The 23494-nt window shown below is 39.6% G+C and overlaps 1 protein-coding gene across 1 annotated transcript in view; it reads left to right on the top strand.

The window, feature by feature from the left end:
• The window catches only part of ttc16 (tetratricopeptide repeat domain 16), a 45659-nt gene that overhangs the window by 5773 nt on the left and 16392 nt on the right, over positions 1 to 23494 (top strand). Inside the window, exons 2-10 of the mRNA XM_075468909.1 lie at positions 12180 to 12285; positions 14378 to 14520; positions 16930 to 17005; positions 17224 to 17326; positions 17519 to 17664; positions 19355 to 19478; positions 19792 to 19872; positions 19985 to 20160; positions 21228 to 21531. Coding sequence (XP_075325024.1) covers positions 12181 to 12285; positions 14378 to 14520; positions 16930 to 17005; positions 17224 to 17326; positions 17519 to 17664; positions 19355 to 19478; positions 19792 to 19872; positions 19985 to 20160; positions 21228 to 21531 — 1258 coding nt within the window. The 5' untranslated portion in view covers position 12180. The remainder of the gene's footprint in view (positions 1 to 12179; positions 12286 to 14377; positions 14521 to 16929; positions 17006 to 17223; positions 17327 to 17518; positions 17665 to 19354; positions 19479 to 19791; positions 19873 to 19984; positions 20161 to 21227; positions 21532 to 23494) is intronic.

Here is a 23494-nt window from a genome sequence, read left to right as displayed (position 1 = left end):
AACATATTAAAATGGGGGCATATCTCATGAGGATGAGAGTTAAACAGTGCAGTGTGTATTTGAGATGATGTTGTTCTCCCTTGTGAAATTAGGAGTCGTTTGGTGTCACTTTGTGGCCGTTATGACCCATCTAAGGTGAAAAAAACCCATATTTCCTACGTCTCTGGTAACCATAACTGAAGACTGATTAGATTTAAATTCATTTTAAGACCGAGTCGTCAGTATGATCAGTTCTCCCCGTATCCTGGTGACCGTGTTCTTCGTTGTAAGGATCATTCCTTCATTTTATTCTGCTCTTTTGTTTGACATTCACATTAGAAAGGCGACGAGACATATGATCCTGTGACTCGAGGTTGCCGAGGTTCTGGTCCACGTCTTTGTGACATCGACTTGCTGTGATGCTCTATTGTCAGGTTGGCCTCAGAAAGAGCTTTTTAAGGTCTGCAGCAGCTCACATTCTCACAGGTTCCTTTATGATCACACTGTGCTCTCTCTCTGTCATGCACTTTGATGGAAGGTGCTCTATAAAGTTCTTTATTTGCATTACCATAAGGGGAAATAACCTCAGGGTGGGTTAACAAAATTTTACTGTAGGAAATTATGATAACCTCAGCAGAATCTAGAAGCCAAAATACAATAGTTTTGCAACCTTACTATCAAAAGATGAAAAGATCTTCATCTGTAATATTCACATAATAGAAATAATCAATCTTCTTCAGATTGGTAGCTGTATAATTGGTAGCTCATTTAAAAAACAAAACAAAAAAGTTTTTTTATTTTTTTATTTAGTCATTTATTATTATTAGTTAGCAGTAGTATTTTTTATTAGAATTGGTATTATTATTGTTGTTGTTCATATACAATCATTGTAAATATTAATAATTTTTTTGAGCTACTTGACTAATTTGAATTTCCCCCATGGGGGATGAATAAAGTATTTTTCTATTCTATTCTATAAATCACTTCCTCATCCACGAACACTACAATTAACAGATTTATATGACTGTAGTAGTCAAAATCCTGTGTCCATTCACATCATTTCCCACACTATTCTCTCTTGTCACTATGGTCCAATCCCAATTTTCCCAAGTTTTTCCAACCGTTTAAATTTATTTAAGTTTATCTCTAAAGTGCCAAATCACAACAAATGTCATCTCAGGCCACCTCAAAGATACAGTCCAGTTCAAATCAATCACAATCGAACCATAGTCCTGCAATACTAAATTAGTCCAATTCACACAGAGCCAATCAAAAAGAAAGTTGTTTAGCTCAGGAAAGCAGCAGATTCTATCCACTCGCCCATCCTGAGCGTGCACGAGGCAATGGTTGATAGAATAAACTCCCTTTTAACAGGAAGAAACCTCCATCAGAACCACAAACAGGAACCATCTGCCTCGCCCGGCTGGGGGTTGACCATTTGGCCTCTTCCTCTTCTGTTGTCATCTCGCCTTTCAGCACGGTGTCGGGGCCCGTTTGGATGGTCAGACGACACAACAACTTGATCCTCAAAAGAAAAGGGGCACTTATCTACCAGCCAGAATGCAAAACGGAGGGGTTAGAGCCAAGTTGTGGGGCCAATGGGGCCAATGAGAGGAAGTGGGATTGGGCCACTGTTATGATACCTACTGAAGAGCTGCAACAGATGTTCACTGGAAAAAATCAAAGTCTTACCAAGTATATTTGTCTCATTTCTAGTCAAAATATCTCATTACGCTTAACATAAGACACAACTGCCTAACAAGTTCTATTTCAGCCAGATATAGGGACTTGTTTGAAGACGATACATCTGGAATATCTTGTTAAATGAAAAAGTCTTGAAAACAAATTGTTTTGAGTCACATATCATATGAAACAAGCTTTTTTTTTTTACATTTGAAGAGGTTTTTAAGCTAATTTCAAGATCACTTTTATCTCAAAAGTCCCAAATATCACATCTTATATCAAGAAATCTTGACAAGCCGATTTTCACTAGTTCCATTGGCAGATTCTTCTGCTTATTTAAAAAAAAAAACTCTTGTATTTGTTGTTTTTCTTACTTATTTCTGGAGGGGCATTTTTTCCAGTGTTTTTTTTTTTTTTCATTTGAAAAGAAAATCGTAAATAAATGGTTTGATCCACAAAATGCACCATCTGTCTCAGGCTGACAGAACCTAAATCAAGTGCTCTGCTTACTATATTTGATAACCGACCAATTATTTCAGCACTAACATGTTCTAAGCCTCCTTGAAATCTTCATTTAAAGACACATGATATTCATATTACAGGTGTTCAACGGTGCCTGGATGGAATTCAGTGTTGGATCATAAATGTTCAGCATTGGTTTGATATATCGGTCTGACCGCTCTGCTTCAATCCAGCCTCTCAGGGGACAAACTTCTGCTGTCTGTCTGTCTGCCGAGGCTGCCAGCACTACAAAAACAAGACGGAGAGGCGAGGGGCCCCAGGGGTCCGTCAGCGTGGGGACGGCACAGGGCTGAGGGAGGGGGAGACGGGGAGGACGAGGGGACTGTGTTTACTTTTGTCCTCTTTGCCTTGCCTTGCCTGGCTGCTGGGAAACGGCAGCAGAGGGAAAGAGGAAAGAGGAAGACCCTGTCTGGACAAGGGAGGCAGCAGGCTGACTGTGCACGAGTGCGTGTGCACGAGCGTGTGCATGTGCGTGAGCCAGAGAGACCTGCAGAGGTCTTGAGATGGAAAGTTTGGGTGTGTTTCTGTAGGTCTTTAGTTTGTTTCTGCTTTTATGCAACTTTCATTTAAAATTATTAATGTTTAATGTTTGGTCGAACAAATCTTTCAGTGAAAACCTGATTAAGAATGAGTGAAAGTCAGCCTGCCTGAGACATTTCCACTTAGTTTTGTTACGTAAAGCCAAAAGTAAATGTGTGTAACGCCATTACTTTTACCCAGAAGTGATCTCGATTATTATTTTTTTTTCCTGATGGAAGTTAATATAGATAAAGAAACATTTTTTTTCATACAGTACATACAAGCGTAAAGGTCTTTGCGTGTATTTGAGTGCGTGTTCTCAGATTTTCTCTTTTTTTACTTCAGCTTGCAGGCTTGTTGCTGGACACCTGAGAAAATCATATGCCAGATTATGAGTCGTGTGGTTTACATTGTTAGCTAAAAGCTGTTTTAAACCTCCACGCATAGCACATAACTAATGTTAAATAGCTGACATATATATATATTTATATATATATATATTAAGATTACATTTTAGATTATATTGATATATGATCGTTCACAGTTAACTCTGGATGAATTGAAAAATAATCGTATATGTTCTAAGAACACCTTAAATGGATATTTTTAAAATATTCCTATCAACATAGGAGCAGACAAACATTCTATATTCATTAGGGCTGGGCGATTTAACACGTTATTATCACGTTAACTTGCTAATTATTTAACGCTGATAAATATTTTATCGCGCATTAGCGCAAGTTTTATTATTTATTTTATTTTGTAAAAGTCTGTTGCTCACAGGCTTTTATTTTGTAAAAGTCTGCTGCTGTCTGCTGCAGAACCGGAAAAGAAAGTAATCGGCGGATCCACCAAACATGGAGAAGGGTACGGAACTTTTACTCGGCCATTTTCATTTTAAAGTTCTTCCAGACGGCGGAGTCGACAGAACCAAAGTCATCTGTAAACACTGCCAAGTTGAATTGTCTTCTCAGCGTAGTAGTTCCAGTCTAAAATATCACTTAAAGGCAAAACACACAACTGATAGCAGCAAGTCATTCAAGGAAACAGACAGTGGAGCGAGGCTTCTACATAAAAACTACAGAAAGATGCTGATGTTAAAAGTGTGTTTGCACAACAAATGTTATGGCACTTTCATTCATATGGCAGCACATTTAAAATAAAACTAAATGCTAAAAGCTATACACTACTTTTGGATTCATTTTTGGATTTTGCGTACAAATGCGATTAATCGCGATTAATCAGGGAAATCATGTGATTAATTAGATTAAATATTTTAATTGTTGCCCAGCCCTAATATTCATTCACGAAAGACCCCCAAAACAAATTGTCCTGACAAATATTGCCCAGAACTAACTTGCTAAAAGAAAAAAATGCTGAAAGCTTATCATGGCGAACTCAAGCCCAACAGAAGGACATATTGACCTGAATTTAGAGTATAAGTTTTAAACTGTGGTCCACCTTTGTTGAGGGGGAGTGTGGATCTCTGCATTAGCTGTGTGTTTTGCTAGCAAGTGATATTTGGGACTCGTTGGACTCTGGTGATGACTTATTCACATCGATGGTAACAGCAGATAACTTTGGTCTTGTTAAGAGAACCATCTGGCTCAAGATTAGGCTGCATCCCTTTTTGATTCCGTGTTCTACGGGGTGGGTCAAAGGTCACATTCACAGAACATGCCTAAGAAAAAATCGGGGGTTATATTGTATATATCGGGGCTGCAGTGAAAGTAAAGAGCTTTGCACCAAAACAGCAAAGGTGTCCCAGAGTTTTGACTTTTGAGCAGTGTTGGTAACGCTGTGGGGTAATGATGCAGGCTGAGGACAGAGTGATGTCTACATGCTACTACAAACCGGAAGTCTGGCAAACTGAGGGGACTGCAGGGAGGACAACATAATGGTTTTTTTGACAAAGTGTCGGGAAAAAAATGGAGTCATTTTCTCACTGGAAAAAATCAAAGTCTTACCAAGTATATTTGTCTCATTTCTAGTCAAAATATCTCATTACACTTAATATAAGACACAACTGCCTAACAAGTACTATTTCAGCCAGATATAGGGACTTGTTTGAAGACAATACATCTGGAATATCTTGTTAAATGAAAAAGTCTTGAAAACAAATAGTTTTGAGTCGGATTTCATATGAAACAAGCTTTTTTTTTTCATTTGAAGAGGTTTTTAGGCTAATTTCAAGATCAATAGTCCTAAATATCACATCTTATTTCAAGAAATCTTGAGAAGCCAATTTTCACTAGTTCCATTGGCAGATTTGTTTGCTTATTTCAAGCAAAAAGTTATTTTATTTGTTGTTTTTCTTACTTATTTTTGGAGGGGCATTTTTGCTGGTGCTGACAATTCTGTTGAAATGGTTCGGTAAAAACTTTTTCGATCCCCAGCCTGCCTGCTCTATATGTTGGAGTTTATTTATCCATCATATGGAAATACACCGATTGTCTAGTTTTTTTTTTTTTTCTGAGGACGCTGCAGCAAAGCGAGCGCACGCTTTGGGTGCCGGACGTGCAGATGAATGTTAAGTAAAAGAAAAGTAAAAAAACAATAAATACGAAACGTTTTTGCTTGAAATAAGCAAATAAATCTGCCAATGGAACTAGTGAAAATCGGCTTGTAGAGATTTCTTGAAATAAGATGCAATATTTGGGACTTTTGAGATAAAAGTGATCTTGAAATTAGCTTAAAAACCTCTTCAAATGTAAAAAAAAAGCTTGTTTCATATGATATGTGACTCAAAACAATTTGTTTTCAAGACTTTTTCATTTAACAAGATATTCCAGATGTATTGTCTTCCAACAAGTCCCTATATCTGGCTGAAATAGTACTTGTTAGGCAGTTGTGTCTTATATTAAGTGTAATGAGATATTTTGACTAGAAATGAGACAAATATACTTGGTAAGACTTAGATTTTTTTCCAGTGTGGCTTGTCGTCCTGGTCGGTGGGTCATGTGAGGGTAAGGGCTGAAGCTTTAGGCTGAAATTTAGTCTCACATTTCTGTTAAAATCACACAAATATGTACGTGTGTAAGCAACAAAAAAGGCACAGTCAGAGAAGGTGTGTGTGTGCATTTATGTTAGGGCGTCTGCATACCTGTACGTGCACAGGGCTCAAGCATGAGCGTGCACAAAGGCCATTTTGTGTGTGTGTGTGCTCATTGAGTCACGCCACTGGCTGAGTGTTTACACATGTGTAGCTGTGTCTGACAGAGTGTCCGTCTCCTCTGTGAGTGTGTGTGTGTTTGGCAGCTGGCCGGGCTCCAGCTGTGTCTGGTTGGATAATGAAGTCCAGGTGCTGCTGCGCCTGCTTTAAGACACCTGTCACCAATATTTAGTGCCAGAGAAAGCCAGACTGCAAACAGGGAAGGAGGAGCTGTTTGCTTATTTTAACAAGGCTGCCTCACTGGACCTGAGGATGGGATGTACGAGGAGCTCTTTCCCATAAACCCCATGTGTCCCTGGATGTGAATGCATGCGTGTGTTCAGAAGTGAACAGAAAGTCCAAAAAGGAATCGTTCTTCTTCTTTAACTTTTTGCTGATTTGGAGCGTTTTCTGACATCTTGCTTCGATATTTGATTATTTTAAATTTCTGCATGAAAAAAAGGATTTAAGAATTTCAATCGAAGTACTTTCACTGGAAAAAATGCCCCTCCAAAAATAAGTAAGAAAAACAACAAATACAAGACATTGAAGCTAAAAAATCTGCCTATGGAACTAGTGAAAATCAGCTTGTCCAGATTTCTTGAAATAAAATGTGATATTTGGGACTTTTGAGATAAAAGTGATCTTGAAATTAGCTTAAAAACCTCTTCAAATGTCAAAAAAAGCTTGTTTCATATGAAATCCAACTCAAAACAATTTGTTTTCATGACTTTTTCATTTAACAAGATATTCCAGATGTATTGTATTAAAACAAGTCCCTATATCTGGCTGAAATAGCACTTGTTAGGCAGTTGTGTCTTATATCAAGTGTAATGAGATATTTTGACTAGAAATGAGACAAATATACTTGGTAAGACTTAGATTTTTTCCAGTGTTCAATTCAGTTTAGAAAGCACATGATTATTTGTAAAATATTGAGGTGTCATCACATCCCTTTTTAGTTTTTTTTCTGTAAAGCAACGTCCACGATCCATGACGGGTTGTAAAGTACGTGAGATGTAAGTAAGTAAGTAAGTAAGCTTTAGTTGTACAGCGCCTTTCACAGAACAGGGTCACAAAGCGCTTTACAGGTACAATAGAAACACACAGTTAGGAAGTACATACAAGTATAAGTTTAAAAGGCAACTCAGTGACAATCATAGCAGCCCCCAAGACAATTAAGCAAAAACCTGAACAAATAAATAGGCCTTAAAGGGACACCGTGTAATTTCTTCCCCCATCTTGTGGTGCAATTTTATTTTGCAAAGTCGAATGAATTTGGTCTCTAGCGCCTCGCGTTTTCAAATGTGCGTTGTAACTTGTTGAACTACGGCAGGCGGTATGTGTCAAGATTCTCTTTTTCGCTTTTTTGGCAACGAGGATCCCTTCTCCTGTGGCGTGGCATAACTATGGTCTTCCATTGGAACAAAAGTGCAGGCCGTTCAGGCTGGTTTATACCAGAGAATGTCTAATGGCGTAGACTGGCTCCGTTTTTACCTGCGTGCAAACGTGACGTCAAAATGAGGTCATTTCCGCTTGCAGGCCTGGCGTTGGGGAAAACACGATTCGAAGTGCTTTATGTCCCTCTCAGCACTTCGTCGTTTTTCATAGACCGGAAGGACATGGCAGCCTCCATAGAGCTTGCCCGCTCTATGTAGATACAGACAAGTTATTCTTCACTCAGGAGGATAAGTGAGATTGTTGACAGAGATAATGTTACACCAATGAGGACTAATTTATAAATGAATATGTTGATTTGAGCTAATAAATGACTTAATATATTACACAGTGTCCCTTTAAGTTGCCTTTTGAAGGCGTCAACAGACTCTATTGAACGCAGAGAGAGCGGAAGATGGTTCCGAAGCCTGGGAGCAACAGCCTGGAAGGATCGGTCTCCTCTGGTCCGGCACCATCAGTAGGTTCTGATCCACAGACCTCAGGTCCCCAGCTGGGGTGTAAGGCTGGATCAGGTCACTGATGTAAGCTGGAGCCTGACCATGCAATGCTCTGAAAGTTAAAACCAACATTTTAAAATTGACCCTAGAGGAAACTGGCAGCCAATGAAGAGCTTTAAGAACAGGGGTTAAGTGAGTCCTCCTGTTAGAGCGGGTCAGAGTTCTGCTGTAACTGCTGGCAAGACGGCTCCTTCTTGTTTAGACATGAAAACAAACTATTACAATAGTCCAAACGCGAAGACACAAATGCAATATAATCACTTCTGTAACTGTGCGACCATGTTTTCTGCAACAGAAAGACTCAACCAGGTGCATTAATTCTTAAAGCAACCACGTACCTCTATGTCCCAACCCGAACCGTTTGTGCGTCAGAGCACGTTAGAGAAGTAAGAAACAGTAAATGTTGTCTAAAACTAGCATAGAAACACTCACAGATAATTCTGCCGGGACTCCATCAACCTTTTAAGTGTTTGTGGCTGATTTAAAGTGGACATCATCATATAGAAACAAGTCTGTTAGACACAGGAAGAGTTTAAACTTAAGAAAAACAAAGTTAACAGACAATTCTTTAGAGCAATGATACTCTAAAGTCATGCTAAAGTCCCCTTTTGCAAATATGAATTTCTACATATAAAACATCCCACAAAAAAGGAACAACATAGCCAATAAATTTTCAATTCAGACCACATTTACCTTAATACTGGGACGAGCAGAAGCTGGCGTGCATGTCCTCGACTTTCTTCATGTTGTATTTGTAGTTTGTTGTTGTAATCATAGTGAGACATTCAGGATGAGCATGGTTTTTGTGCTGGTTTTTGCCCTTTTTTAATCAAAAACCGATCCATTGTCCATTGCCTGCATCTCGCGCTGGCTAAAGGAGCTAGCGTGCTCTGCGGTCAAGTGTGAGGTGGTTTAACCGGGCTGCGTTGCCAGGTTTAACAGTTCCCCCTTTAGGAAACACCATTAAGCCTTAATTAATACTTAATAAAAATACTTAATACTGTGCAGTATTCGCTGTGTGTTATTTGAAAAAATGTATTGTTATTGTTACCATATTGTTATAAGCTACTATGCGAGTGCGAGCCGCCAATGAGTATCTCTGGTTTAGAGTTTATTGTAAAACTGTAACATTTGGTGCTGTGGACCAATGCAGTTTGGTTCTTCAAATTAATTATTTTAGTTGTTTGGAAATAAAACCAACGCTGACGACTTTAAGTTCGGAAGAAACCAACACAAATCCAGCTAAAAGATCACAACTATACACAAATTCATCTGTGCACACTGTCAGGGAACAGCAAGTGTCCATAATCAAGAATGAATAGATTGTAGAGATATGTGTTTCCCTGAGAATGGACACCTCGTATTTAGATGTTTTATCATTTAGATGTTGAATGGCTTCTCCATAAAATCCTGCTGCAGCTTGGCTCATCGGTTCAGTTTATAGACAGTGGCCTAACGCTAGTATTCCACGTGCTTTAGTTATATGTGAAACAGCATTTTTAGTCACCTGTTATTAGCTGTTAGGTTTAAATGTAACAGATAAATGGCTTCGGTGGTACAAACACAACTTACACATTAACAAGAAGAAGCTGGCCGGTGCTGCTGGATCACGACTGAGGGTTTTTAGTGTGTGTGTGCAGTGATGGACCATTTAAAACTGCTAAGTCTCTAAACTCCTTAAAGGACCCTCCTTTTCCTGTGTGTCTGTGCCTGTTCATGCCAGCCTTTACATTCAGACATCTACGTTTCCTTATAGTCTGAGGAGCAAAACAAAGGCCTACCTGTGTAAAGTCCAAGGAAACTTACCTTCATCCTTCCAGCACGTTGGGGCTTAATTGACTTTTTACACGGGCCCCTCCACCGTCCAACTACCTCGTCTCCGGCACCTGTGGCCTCTCAGCAGCCCGTCTGCGTCACCTTCCACCCTCCGGCGGCAGCCTGCCAGGGACTGCCTGCACGTTCAAAGGCCTGCAGCCTCGTGCACGCTCTGAGAACATACCGTTTATGTGCCGTGTCGGGGTTTTTTGTGCCTAAGCTTCCTTGACATGCCTGGAAACCTGACAGAATGCATCGGGCTACATTCAAGCCGTAGAATCCGCTTGATGCTGTAATCCAGGACATCTTTCAGACACAAACCTTATACACTCTCACGTGATGCAAGTCGAATGTAGATAAGGCATAAGGCAGTAGCGAGAGTCTTAACCCTCATACCTGATTTAAAACGACTTAATTTCTGAAAGGGGACATTTTTGTCCTCTTTTAAAACGACCTTAAAACATCATATGTTAATATTTTTTTTTCCGCTTTTTTTTATTTTTCATAGATCTTTTAGTCCACTTCAGTTATGATCATAACTACCAAGTTTTCAATTATTTAAAAAGAATGAACCCTTTAAATACTGCTTTATATGATGTAAACGCCAATTTCCCCTTTTAAAAGGGGACAAAAATGTCCCTTTTCAGAAATTAAAGAGTTTTTTTTCTACACAATGAAAAATTGCATTGTATATGATGTGTGTTTGGAATTGGAAAAAATAGTAAAAAATGCACAACTGGACCAAATATGACGAGTATCACTGTTTCATCAACATCATACGTTAATATTTTTTTCCGCTTTTTCCACTTTTTTTTCCACTTTTTTTTTCCAGTTTTTTTTCATAGATCTTTTATTCCACTTCAGTTCTGATCATAACTACCAAGTTTTCAATTATTTTCAAAGATTTAACCCTTTAAATGCTGTTTTTTATGATGTAAACGCCAATTTCCCCTTTTAAAACGCCTTTTTTTTTTAAAAACGCCAGGTTTTTTTTTAAACGCCAGGTTTTTTTTAAAACGCCAGTTTTTTTTTTAAACGCCAGTTTTTTTTTAAACGCCAGGTTTTTTTTAAACGCCAGGTTTTTTTCAAACGCCAGGTTTTTTTTTAAACGCCAGGTTTTTTTAAACGCCAGGTTTTTTTTTAAACGCCAGGTTTTTTTAAACGCCAGGTTTTTTTTTAAACGCCAGGTTTTTTTTTAAACGCCAGATTTTTTTTTAAACGCCAGTTTTTTTTTAAACGCCAGGTTTTTTTTAAACGCCAGGTTTTTTTCAAACGCCAGGTTTTTTTTTAAACGCCAGGTTTTTTTAAACGCCAGGTTTTTTTTTAAACGGCAGTTTTTTTTAAACGGCAGGGTTTTTTTTTAAACGCCAGGTTTTTTTTAAAACGCCATTTTTTTATAAAACGCCAGTTTTAAAAGGGGACAAAAATGTCCCTTTTCAGAAATTAAGGAGGTTTTTTTTCTACACAATGAAAAATTGTATTGTATATGATGTGTGTTTGAAGTTAAAAAAAATAGTCAAAAATGCACAACTGGACCAAATATGATGAGTATTACTATTTCATCAACATCATATGTTAATATTTTTTTCCGCTTTTTTTTCTATAGATCTTTTATTCCACTTCAGTTCTGATCATAACTGTCAAGTTTTCAATTATTTTCAAAAATTGAACCCTTTAAATACTGGTTTATATGATGTAAACGCCAATTTTAAACGCCAAAAATGTCCCTTTACAGAAATTGAGGAGTTTTTTTTCTACACAATGAAAAATTGCATTGTAAATGATGTATGTTTGAAATAAAAATAAATAGTCAAAAATGCACAACTGGACCAAATATGATGAGTATCACTATTTCCAATGTAAAATTAGAGAAGAAAGTACACCCCAAGTGGACAAAAATGTCCCCTATCAGGGATTAGGGTTAATGTCGAACTGTTTTTAGCAACGCTGTCTGAAAAAGTCTTGTGTCTACTATGCTCTCTTGAATGTTGGATGGGCTCTGATGTGATTTCCTGTCCAACAGCCTCCTCTCTCTGCAAAGGTGAACAGACAGCAACAGCAGCTCTGCAGGTATCCCCCCTAAACAACCACAGATGTTGTCAGAGAGGGATTTCACTGCAGTCAAAAGGGAAATCTTATGACCACAAATGTGTTCTCTCATGCCGTATATATAAAAGAAATAAAAACCCACCTTCAGACCCTTCTGGGAGTTTGGAAGCCGAGAGGTTTGGAATTGGAAAAACAAAACACCCACACGTCTCGGCAGTATGCTTTCGCCCACAGCTCACACAAGCGCCTGGCCACAGGAGCTCATTAGTGGTCATGATATTTCCCTTCGTGCCGTTCTGTCTCTGTTAAATACTCGTCACTCACTGCTTTCATTCAGAAACACAGGTAGGTTTGTGGCCCACGTTCTACATGGTCTGCACCGTTCTGAGGACGGCTGCTTCACGTCTGACGGTTATCACGACAGCTGTTTTTCTCTACAGGCAGAAACGTAGAGAGACATTGATGCAGAAAGATGGCTGTAACTGAATCTTTCTTTGTTGGATCAGGATGAGGGTGTGGTCGTGGGAGCAGTGCGGGGAGACAGGTGTGGTCCTGCTGGGCTTCCTGACGCTGGCGGTGTCTGTGGGGAACCTGTCCACCAGGGGGCTACAGGTACAACACCTCACCCATGAGCCGCTGTTCTACAGTTACAGTCACACCCACGTCAAACTCTGCACCATGTTTTGAAAGGAGACGACTAATATTTCATATCTAATAAGTAGGGCTGGGCAACGATTAAAATCTTTAATCCGATTAATCACATGATTTCCCTGATGATTTCATTTTTGTCTTGTCAGTAGGGCTGGACGAGTTAACTCGTTATTATCGCATTAACTCATTGACTATTTAATGCCAACAAATATTTTATCTCGCATTACCGCAGGTTTTATTATTTATTTTATTACTGTAAAAGTCTGTTGCTCACAGGCTTTTATTTTGTAAAAGTCTGTTGCTGTCTGCTGTGGAACAGGAAAAGAAAGTAATCGGCGGATCCACCAAACATGGAGAAGGGTACGGAACTTTTACTCGGCCATTTTCATCTTAAAGTTCTTCCAGACGGCGGAGTCGACAGAACCAAAGTCATCTGTAAACACTGCCAAGTTGAATTGTCTTCTCAGCGTAGTAGTTCCAGTCTAAAATATCACTTGAAGGCAAAACACACAACTGATAGCAGCAAGTCATTCAAGGAAACAGACAGTGGAGCGAGGCTTCTACATAAAAACTACAGAAAGATGCTGATGTTAAAAGTGTGTTTGCACAACAAATGTTATGGCACTTTCATTCATATGGCAGCACATTTAAAATAAAACTAAATGCTAAAAGCTATACGCTACTTTTGAATTCATTTTTGGATTTTGCGTAAAAATGTGATTAATCGTGATTAATCAGGGAAATCATGTGATTAATTAGATTAAAAATTTTAATCGTTGCCCAGGCCTAGATTTAAGATATTAAAATATAATTAAAGACACTAAACAATGAAAAGTGTTAACACCAAATACTAATCAGCTCACCGATCGTGACTTTCCTTTTTCCTCACGTGCCCATCACCCCCCGCCCTTCTCTCTCACGTTCCCTGTCTGGTATTTGCAGTGTCTCTCGGCCACTCTTACAGCTGCTCTATCTCACACCTTTACAAGGAGCTCAGTGCACATTCCAACAGTCACTCTGATGAATCTGTCTGAATAAAGGGATGCAGCCGTGGGCCTAAGTTAATGCTGCTAATCCTCATCAGGAATGTGTGAAATGCTGAACGTCTTCACACACCGGAGCCTCAGCACAAAACACTGACCTCGTTCGCTGGGATTCTTTCAGGTTCTGACGTACACTCTGACGGTCCAGCATACATGTCGCTGCTCCTTCCTAACATCACAACAACTTAAACTACAATGAGTAGAACACAGCTGTTAACTGCCGCTGAAAAGCTCGCCTGCATTATGCGTCTTCTGTGCAGAAACGTCCTTTTTCTCATTATTTTGAAAGCAACACATCTCAGCATGAGGTACTTTGTTCACCCCTAAAACGAGCAATACATTTGTGTGCGATACATTTTTTTAAGGTCCAACCAGGCACAAAAAAAGAACCAAAAGTACAATAGAATAGAAAAATACTTTATTCATCTCCCAATGGGGGAAATGAGGCCCTAAACGGCCATAGATACATACATTTTATTCCATCCGTTTTCTCGTGATAACGAGATAATTAATTCGAGATAACGAGTTAATTTACAGATGGTTTTAGAGGCCACTTTTTCTCCCCAGTCCGCCCCTGATTATATGTGTTTATATGTATTTCTGGCAAAGGTTTTTACCCATTTTTACCCGCCTTTCAATCCGGTTCCGCAGCTGACAGCAACAGACGTTTTACAAAATAAAAGCCTGTGAGCAACAGACTTTTACAATAAAATGAAACCTGCGTTTCATAATTTTTATAAAACCTGCGTTAATGCGCGATAAAATATTTATCGGCGTCAAATCATTAACCAGTTAACGCGATAATAACGAGTTAACTCGCCTAGCCCTAAAAAAAAATTTAAATAAAAAACAAACAAACAAAAAAACAAGCTCTTACTATATAAAAAAGGAAGTAAAATTAACCGGAAAAAGATCATGGCAATAATAAGAAATACACAGAAACATACACACAACAGAAGCCAAACCAGGACACTTTGTGAATCAGTCTGTATCTGCTGGTGCGTGTGCAGGAGGAGGGCGTGGCCTCCAACAGTCTGGAGGAGGAACTGGAGGTGACAACGTACTGGTGGGGCGAGTGGGCCAAATGGACCGCCTGTACTCGCACCTGCGGAGGGGGAGTGATGTCACAGGAACGACACTGTCTCAAACAGAGGTGGGTCAGTCTGCAGCACACACACCAATATCAAATCACATTTCATGTACAAACAGTTCAAAGTGCTTTACATAAAATAAAAGCATTGCAGCAGGGAGTGGAAGAAGCATTAAAAATACATAAAATAATATAAAGAGAAACAAATAAAATTATTTAAATGGATTTAAAAGCAAGCAACAGTCCAGATAAATTCAAAGATATCATGCAGATTTCATGCATAGACACATGAGAAAAGAAATGTTTTTAACCTGGATTTAAAAATGTCTCCATTTGGTGAAAGTTTAATCTCCACTGGCAGTTTGTTCCACTTGTTGGCAGCATAACAGCTAAATGGTGCTTCTCCATGTTTAGTCTGGACTCTGGACTGGACCAGCTGACCTGAGTCCTTGGATCTAAGAGCTCTGCTGGCTTTATATTCTCTGAACAGATCACAGATGTATTTTGGGCCTAAACCGTTCTGGCATTTGTAAACCATCAGCAGGCTTTTAAAATCTATTCTGTGAATAGATTAGATGAATAGACCAACATGTATGTTAAAAAAAGATGGACGCCATGACAGCTCTGTAGAGCCAGAACAATTCCTATCTGGATAACTGCAACATAAATCCTGTTTTGGGTGCTTAACCCTCAAAAGCGAGAGTGGAGAAGCTATTGGCCCTGCCTGCACTGACCTGCTTTCACACCGAGTCTGTGGTTCAGTTTCTAACCAGCGGGCCCTTTAGTCAGTGTCATTCTGTTCTCTTGTTTCCTCTGGAAAGAGGGGGTTGTACTACAATCAATGGTAAAAAAAAAAAAAAAGAAAATAAGTATATATAGAAGAAGTCGCTGCTTATTGGAAAAATGTGTAATGAATAAAGGTAAACGGATCAATATGTAATGATGAGTAATGAAAGAGGGCCGAGGAGGTAAGTCCGCCTGGAATAAATAACTTTGATAAATGAATAAAGAGAAGATGCTGCAGGAGGAGATCTGAAACAAAGTGCGAACAGACAGATTAAATAAGGGAATGTAGGAAAATAAGGCATAAATAAACAAATGCACGGGTACAAAAGTAATACAGCTGCCCGCAAACACAATCTCGTGTTTGTAAAGCCGTCGCTGTGAGGACATTCACTGATGTGATGCACGAAAGCTACATGAATACAAACCCTTCCTCTAACTCTGTACTAAATCATTGGTGATTACTTCAAAACAAAAGCAGCATTCATTCAGCTTAAAGGAAGAAGATTTCCATCTGTGGACCTTAAAGGGATAGTTCGCCTCTTTTGACATGAAGCTGTATGACATCCCATATTAGCAACATCATTTATGAACATCTTCTTACCCCCTGCTGCGTCCTGTGAGCCGAGTTCCAGCCTCGTTTTTGGCGTTGATGAAGGTAGTCCGGCTAGTTGGCTGGGGTTTAAAAAATAAAGCGTTTTGCTTCTCAAAACAATATGCGTTCAAAAGAGTAATACATTTGCATCACAAAATCGTTCTCCAGGAAAAAGTCAGACCTCACAATGGCTTGGCCCTATTTTCTCTCCCTTCATATCACTGCGTGCTGCTGCCTGCCGACAGCCGCACCTGTTACAGTGTTTGCTGCTCGGAAGCAGGGGACTGCTCGGTCTACACAGCAGGCAGTGATATATAGCACCAAGCGATTGTGAGGTCTGACTTTTTCCTGGAGAACGATTTTGTGATGCAAATGTATTACTCTTTTGAACGCATATTGTTTTGAGAAGCAAAACACTTTATTTTTTAAACCCCAGCCAACTAGCCGGACTACCTTCATCAACGCCAAAACGAGGCTGGAACTCTGCTCACAGGACGCAGCAGGGGGTAAGAAAATGTTCATAAACGATATTGCTAGTATGGGATGTCATACAGCTTCATGTCAAAAGAGGCGAACTATCCCTTTAACTTCAAACTGTGTTTCTGACTCATTTTAAAATCAGATGAATTTGGCTGAGCTCGTTCATTCCTGATCCTGAAACTGCCCCAGAGCGCCCCGGGGGCTGAGATACTGCAGTTCATAACTTTGAGATGTTGTGATATTCCCAAAATATGTCAAACTAATTCATGTTCTTACAGAGACAGTAAACGTACACACACTTTGCTTTGTCCCATATTAGACTTTACAGGAGTTTAGAGGCCTGGAACTTTAACAGTAACTTTACTTGATAGAATAGACTTTACTGTATTTGCACACCAGGATACAATGAAATGCAGGTTTAAATTATTTCATGATGAGAAGAGAAAAAAGGACGTTTTATTGCAGTCAAAACATACAGAAGTAGATTGATCCAAATTAAACTTGTAAATTAAGAGTAATAGATTTTGGAATTGCTACTTTTCACACTTAGCTGATGCACTACCATCGGATGGACTTTAATCTTATTTTTGCAAATGTTTGCTTTCTATCCAAAGAAAGAAAGTTGCTGCTGGGAAAGACAACATGACCTGCACAGGAACTGCCAAGAAGTATCATCTCTGCAACACCAAAGTGAGTGGCAGACTTCCACTGATTGATCAGTTTCATTCCCCCTCTTCAACAAAACAAACTCCCTCGTTCTGACTGGCTGGCAGCAGAGGATGGTGGTGGTACTGAGCAGCATCCAGCATCCATGACTGTGTGCAGCTGTGTGACAGAAAATGAGTTATTCGTGTAAAATAGTGTAAATTAGAACGCCTGAAATGGTGTGTGCTGTCTCTGATAAACAGGAATGTCCAGCCACAGGGAGGAGCTTCAGAGAGGAGCAGTGCTGGTCCTTTAACTCCCAGCTTTACAATGGGAGGAACTACCAATGGAAACCTCTCTATCCTGGTAATAACGCCATCAAATTCCCTAATAACCAGGCCAGGGGTGAGTGAGGTCTGCTTCCAGAGCCGCTCAGCTGCAGCAGCCTCCTTTATGAGCTTTAACTGTAGATTCTCATGTGGTTAAAAGCAGAAATCTCGTCGCTGTTGGTTTACAAAAGACAGTGACGTTGGCCCGTTTTTTCCTTCTTGTCTTCAGATGACTACGTTCATATCTCCAGCAACCCCTGCGACCTGCACTGCACCACCACAGACGGCCAGAGACAGCTCATGGTGATGGCACGAGACGGCACTTCCTGCAAGTACAGCAGCTACCGCGGCGTCTGTGTGGACGGTACATGTGAGGTGAGTCCAGCATCACAATCAGTTTACTGAGACCATGACATCCTGGGAGGGGGGAGGGCTCACTTCTAGTCCTGCTCACAACATTTTTATACCTAAGATTTAGTCATTTGCTTACACATATACATATAGTTATGACAAAAATCATCAAAAAGGGGAAGGGAATAGACATAAAACTGTTGTAAACTATTTGATACATTTGATAACTGAGCTTTAGTTTACAATAAGTATAAAAGATGGACACAAAATGTCTCTGATGTAAAAAAAAAGGAGACCATGAGAAATCATGCCAAATATTTCCCGCCTTTAGACCTGCATGTTGTCCATGTTCCCCTGCTCCAGCACACCGGATTCAAATGAATCACTTCTAGTCCTGCTCACAAAATTTTTATACCTAAGATTTGGTAATTTGCTTACATATAGATATAAATTTATGACAAAAATCATCAAAAAGGGCAAGGGAACAGACATAAAACTGTTGTAAACTCTCCCTGGAAAAAATGCCCCTCCAAAAATAAGTAAAAAAGCAACAAATACAAGACTTTTTTGCTTTAGTTTACAATAAGTATAAAAGATGGACACAAAATGCCAAGTCTCTGATGTAAAAAAGGAGACCATGAGAAATCATGCCAGGTCTAAAGGCGGGAAATTTACTGCTTTAGACCAATAACAGTAAACCAGATCACCTTTTAAGGAGGGGATATAACAAATAAAAATGTACAGTCAGCTGGTTGCATAGCTGTACCTTTTGATTTGATGACAGCATTCAGCACTTTTGGGTACACACTTTCCAATTAAAGTGACTCCATTTGACCTGAAATTAACCAAGGTTTGCAGAGAGCTTACAAAGCTTCAGAGTCATCTAACTGTTCAAAGGTTTCAGCCAGCAGAAAGGTTTAAAATCATCTCTATGGCAGTTTACATACAACAGCAAACTGTGAAGACTGAAGATCATAAAAAAGAAAAACAATAGGACAACCGTGACATTAGCTAGAACTGTATTCACATTGGAGCATGGTGGTGGAAGCTTTTTATCAGGTGGAACTGGGGCTTTGGAATCATAACCAGTTCCAATACCAGTCAGTTTTGGTCCCGAACCTTCAGGTGTCTGCGAGAAAGCTGAGGATAAAGAGCCATTTCTTCTTTCAGCACTGAAATGACCCAAAGCACACATCCAAATCAAGTGAATAAAGGGTCTCACCAGAAGAAAAGAAAAGTTTTTGCCTAATGGCCCAAAGGGCTGTGGGCAAGAGATGCCCTCACAATCTCACAGACTTGGAACACCTTTGCTGCGATAAGATCAAAATGTGTTACAACAAAGTATTAGTTTTAGGATGAGCACAACCAGCTTATTGTAAGTTTTTTGTTTGTTTTTTTCTACTGATTTGAACAGATTATTGGTCAAATTAAAGGCTGAAAATGTTTTCTTATGTTACAACATGTGTCTGGTATTCTAACAGGGACGTGTTCACCTTTACATCCACTGCATGTAAAGGCACAGCATGAAGATAGTAAACATGAAAGGTAGAATAAAAGATATATGTATATTAGGGAAAGAAGAAAGGAGTTTGTCAGCAATACAAGATACGTTATATATATTCTGTTGATTTATGCTACATAAAATATTTTTGGACCAGCTTCACAAATGTTTTATCCCCTCAATGAATTACACCTTCACCTTCTGTCTTTGCAGCCAATTGGGTGCGATGGGGTCCTGTTCTCCTCCAACACCCTGGATAAGTGTGGAGTTTGCCAGGGAGACGGCAGCAGCTGCAGCAGAGTCACCGGAAACTTCCGCCGTGGGGCCACGACTCTGGGTAAGCCTCCGTGTTCAGTCATCCCACAAATACTCACAACCAGTCTTACAAACCCATATCCCAAAAGTCGGGATGTTGTGTTGGCTGTCAACCCATTCTCATATTTATCACACGGTCAGTGGAAAATCATTGCATTTTGTTTTTAATTACAGTTTACTGTTTCCTCAGCTATTTTTTAAACATAAACATGTTATAAACATATACAAAAAAACACTGAAAATAAGGTAATAATCATCATTTAACACAGAAATACAAGCTTTTCATGTAAAAGAAGAGAGATGATGCGACCATTTCTCTGTTTCCTGTTTTAAAGGTTACTCTTTCATCACCCAAATCCCTGAGGGCTCCTGGGACATCCAGATCATCGAGAGGAAGAAATCTGCCGATGTTCTCGGTACAATTTCCCTCCTCCTCCTCACGCACATATTCACTGACGTCCTCTAAAAGCAAGACTTTAAATTGAACTTGGTGAAGATTCAACTTGGTTTATTCTCTTTTTTACCCAGCTGTGACCGACCAGGCGGGAAACTTTTTCTTCAACGGCGCTTACAAGGTGGACAGTCCCCAGAACTTCCATGCAGCGGGCACCGTTTTCAAGTACCGCCGGCCCATGGATGTGTACGAGACCGGAATCGAGTACATAGTTGCCAAAGGCCCGATCGATCAGGCGATAAATATCCTGGTAAATATGTACTGAATGTGCACATTAAAGGTTACAGGAAAGATACTTTAACGGTGACATATTCTGAGTTTTTTTCACAAACTGAAGGTTTCCTGAGGTGTGTATGAAACATCTGTGATTACAGTGCAACAGTTCCCCTGGGTGGAAAACAAGCAGCGTCATGTAGTATTTCCTGCTCCACAAACTCTGTTTTGTTTGAGTTTTTAAGAGGCTGACATGAAGAACTGCTGTTCACATGTGCAGGGTTTACAAATTCTTTATCTTTTTTAATGTAATGGCAGCTTCCAGTGTCGTGCTTCTACGTGCCTGTTGACTGAATTTAATTTGACTGAACAGTCAGCAGCTGGCTGAACACAGTTTATTGTTTGATCACTGTGTCATGTTGAGGCTGTGCCTAATATATTGAGCAGCATTTGCAACATAAGGGACATTATTAAGGTTTAATCCACCCTGATTGAATCTGGATTTTATGTTATTCCTCATAAGTTTACCAAGTAAAATTTGTTTTTCTTGAACCAATATAATTGTGGACTGGTTGAACATTAGAAACATTTATTTCCTCAGTTAGTAAAGTTAGTAAAGCTAAAAATAAACCTTACAACCAATTTCCACTTTATACATCACACGCATGAAGGTTCAAATGATATGAATCTGAGTTCCTGCCACCCATTTTCCATCATAAATGATGTCTATGAACCTGTAAAAACTTGAGTAAATAAGATTAATACTTGTAGTTTTGTTAGATACTTTTCCTTCCTTCTGTTTTACAGAAACTTCTAGAGGTTTGTGACAAATGGAAGGCAGGTGAAGGCGATCAGATAAACAGAAACCATGGTGTGGGTCACACCAACTGAAGCCACTTTAAAACAGAACAGGAAGTAAAGTTAACTAAGTAACTAAGATACAAAACATCCCAAAATTTAACCCAACGAACCAAAAGTAGAAAGTCGTGATAAAAGAACGACTCAAAACCAAAGACCAACCATAAACTCAGGTTTCTTCCATTCTTAAAATCCTTTACTGGATCCTGACCCGAGTCACTTTCCCTTCATCTCTCATGATCCCAGGTGTGGAACCAGAACGGCCGAACACCCTACATCACCTACGAATACACCGTCCTCCGAGACTCCCTGCCTCCTGTTCCACCTCCTCCCGTCTACACAGGATCAGACACCTCAGCTGGGGAGGCATCCGTGGAGGTGGGTGGCCTGCTGGCCCGCAACAGCAGCATTTATGGTCAGGAGGCCCCTGGGGGCCAGGTGGAAACCGACGATGCCGATGGGCAGAAGGGCCAAGAGACCAACGAAGTGTACGAAGAGACAGCAGCCATCGACTGCGACCAGGACGGAGCAGCTGCCCCGAAATTCACAGGTCAGGACGGCCCACACACCCCCTCCATTGGCTTCCTGTCCTTTACAGAACTGATTTTAAACTTTTAATGTTTGTTTTTAAAGCTCTTAGCGGCCTCGCCCTGTCATATTTATCTGAGCTTTTAACAGTCCTGGTAGAGCTTTGAGATCACAGATCAGTTTCTGCTGGAAGTGCCCAGGTCAGAATACAAACCCTGGGGTGAGCCAGCCTTTTCCCAAAGCTGCCCCCAGGCTCTGGAATAAGCCCCCCGTCGAGCTGATTCTTATTTCTGACCTGGGCCTCTTCAGATCTAAGCTAAAAACCTACTTATTTAGGATGGCTTTTAATTCCCAGTAAATGTAAATGTACTTTATTTATACAGTCCTTTACAGACAATAATTACGATGTACCAAAGTGCTTTACAGCAGGTAATAAATAAAGAGAAGAATAAGTAAAAAACAATAATTAAGTAATAATAAGTAATACCCAGTAGTATGATGGCACTTTTATCTTATTTTATCTTAATCGATTTTGTTGTATTTTATTGCTTTTACTGTTCTTTTATTGTTTTTATTTGTTTTTACTTATTCTTCTCTTTATTTATTATCTGCTGTAAAGCACTTTGGTACAAGGCTGTATGAATAAAGTACATTTATATTTACGTTTACATATGCAAACATATTGAAACCTCATGACTGATAACAAACATGTGATAAACGGCACAGAAAAATGCAACATCAGCTCACATACAGACGCAGACGGTTGTTAATTGAAGGCCGGTGAAAACTGGAACATTTTGAGCTTATTCTGAAGTGTGCGAGATGGCCCTTCGGAGCTCTGCATTATTCATGGGACAGACACATAAAGAGGATCAGCAGGAGATGAAAAATTCAGAGTTTTCGTCTGGTGAAAATGGCTGCATCTCAAACATGAGCCGTAATGGCCTTCGTGTGAGCTCTCAGCTCGCTCAGCTGACTGCTGAGGCCATTATGCTGCCGCTGTGGGTGGTGAGCTGAGACACAGAGGTGGCGGAAAGACTCGCCGTGCACTTTCCACTCAGGCTGAAACAGGTTGAACCCCTCACTCTTTCTGTTTTTATTCTTCACCTTCTGACTGTGCTTTAAAATGATCTACATCATGTGAATGTGAGTAAACATTACAGTGATATGTTCTCTGAGTGAAACACCTGATTACCAGAATTCCTGCTAACTGATGATAATGTTGTTATATGTTTTTTAGATTTACAAAAATGGGATGATTTTAAAAAGTTGTCATATTGTATTGGATTTTACTGTGTGAACATGTAAGAATACTAATATTCAAGGTTTGACTTCTGATTTCATGTGCAAAAGTCTTGATCCAGCCCACATTTCTTTATATTTTAAGTCCAAGCAGCCAGACTTTGTTGTTTTCTTTTAAAGTGATTTTGAGTAATAGTTCTCCAGGCTTTCTGAAGGCATTTTAAAGTTTTTCTTTGGATATTTACTGCTTTTTCACAAATTTTTGGTGCAGTCCTGGTTTCTTTAAGTCACTCAACAATGACTTATCAATCATATAAGTATAAAAAAGGCTCCTAACTCAAGGGATGAACCAGTGTTGTGGATCTTTATAAACTTTGTTCCCAGCAGCCTGTCACAGAGACACATCATTTGTTCCCATTTCTTTAGCTGCATCTGTGAAAAACAGCAAAGATAACACAGTCTGACAGACAGAAAACAGGATTTCTGCAGCAACAAGGTGATTCCCAAAGAGCTGTTAGCTGAAAACTTGGCATATCTCAGCATGGTGTGCAGTGTTGTTTAAAACATTTGAGGAAACTGGACAAAAGAAGGAGTGACTGGCCTAAAAAATGAACAGTATCTGAAAGGGATGTCCTTAAGAAAGAGGAAAAAATTCAGCAAAGACCTGACACAGGAGCTGAGAGATGCATCTGGACCTTCAGCTGATCCATCTGCTGTTGGCCCAAGCCTCATCAGAAATGGGC

Source organism: Odontesthes bonariensis, chromosome 6 (assembly GCF_027942865.1).
Source record: "Odontesthes bonariensis isolate fOdoBon6 chromosome 6, fOdoBon6.hap1, whole genome shotgun sequence".
NCBI lineage: Eukaryota > Metazoa > Chordata > Actinopteri > Atheriniformes > Atherinopsidae > Odontesthes > Odontesthes bonariensis.
The sequence above is the reverse complement of the archived record's forward strand: the minus strand, read 5'-3'. Positions and strand labels throughout refer to the sequence as shown.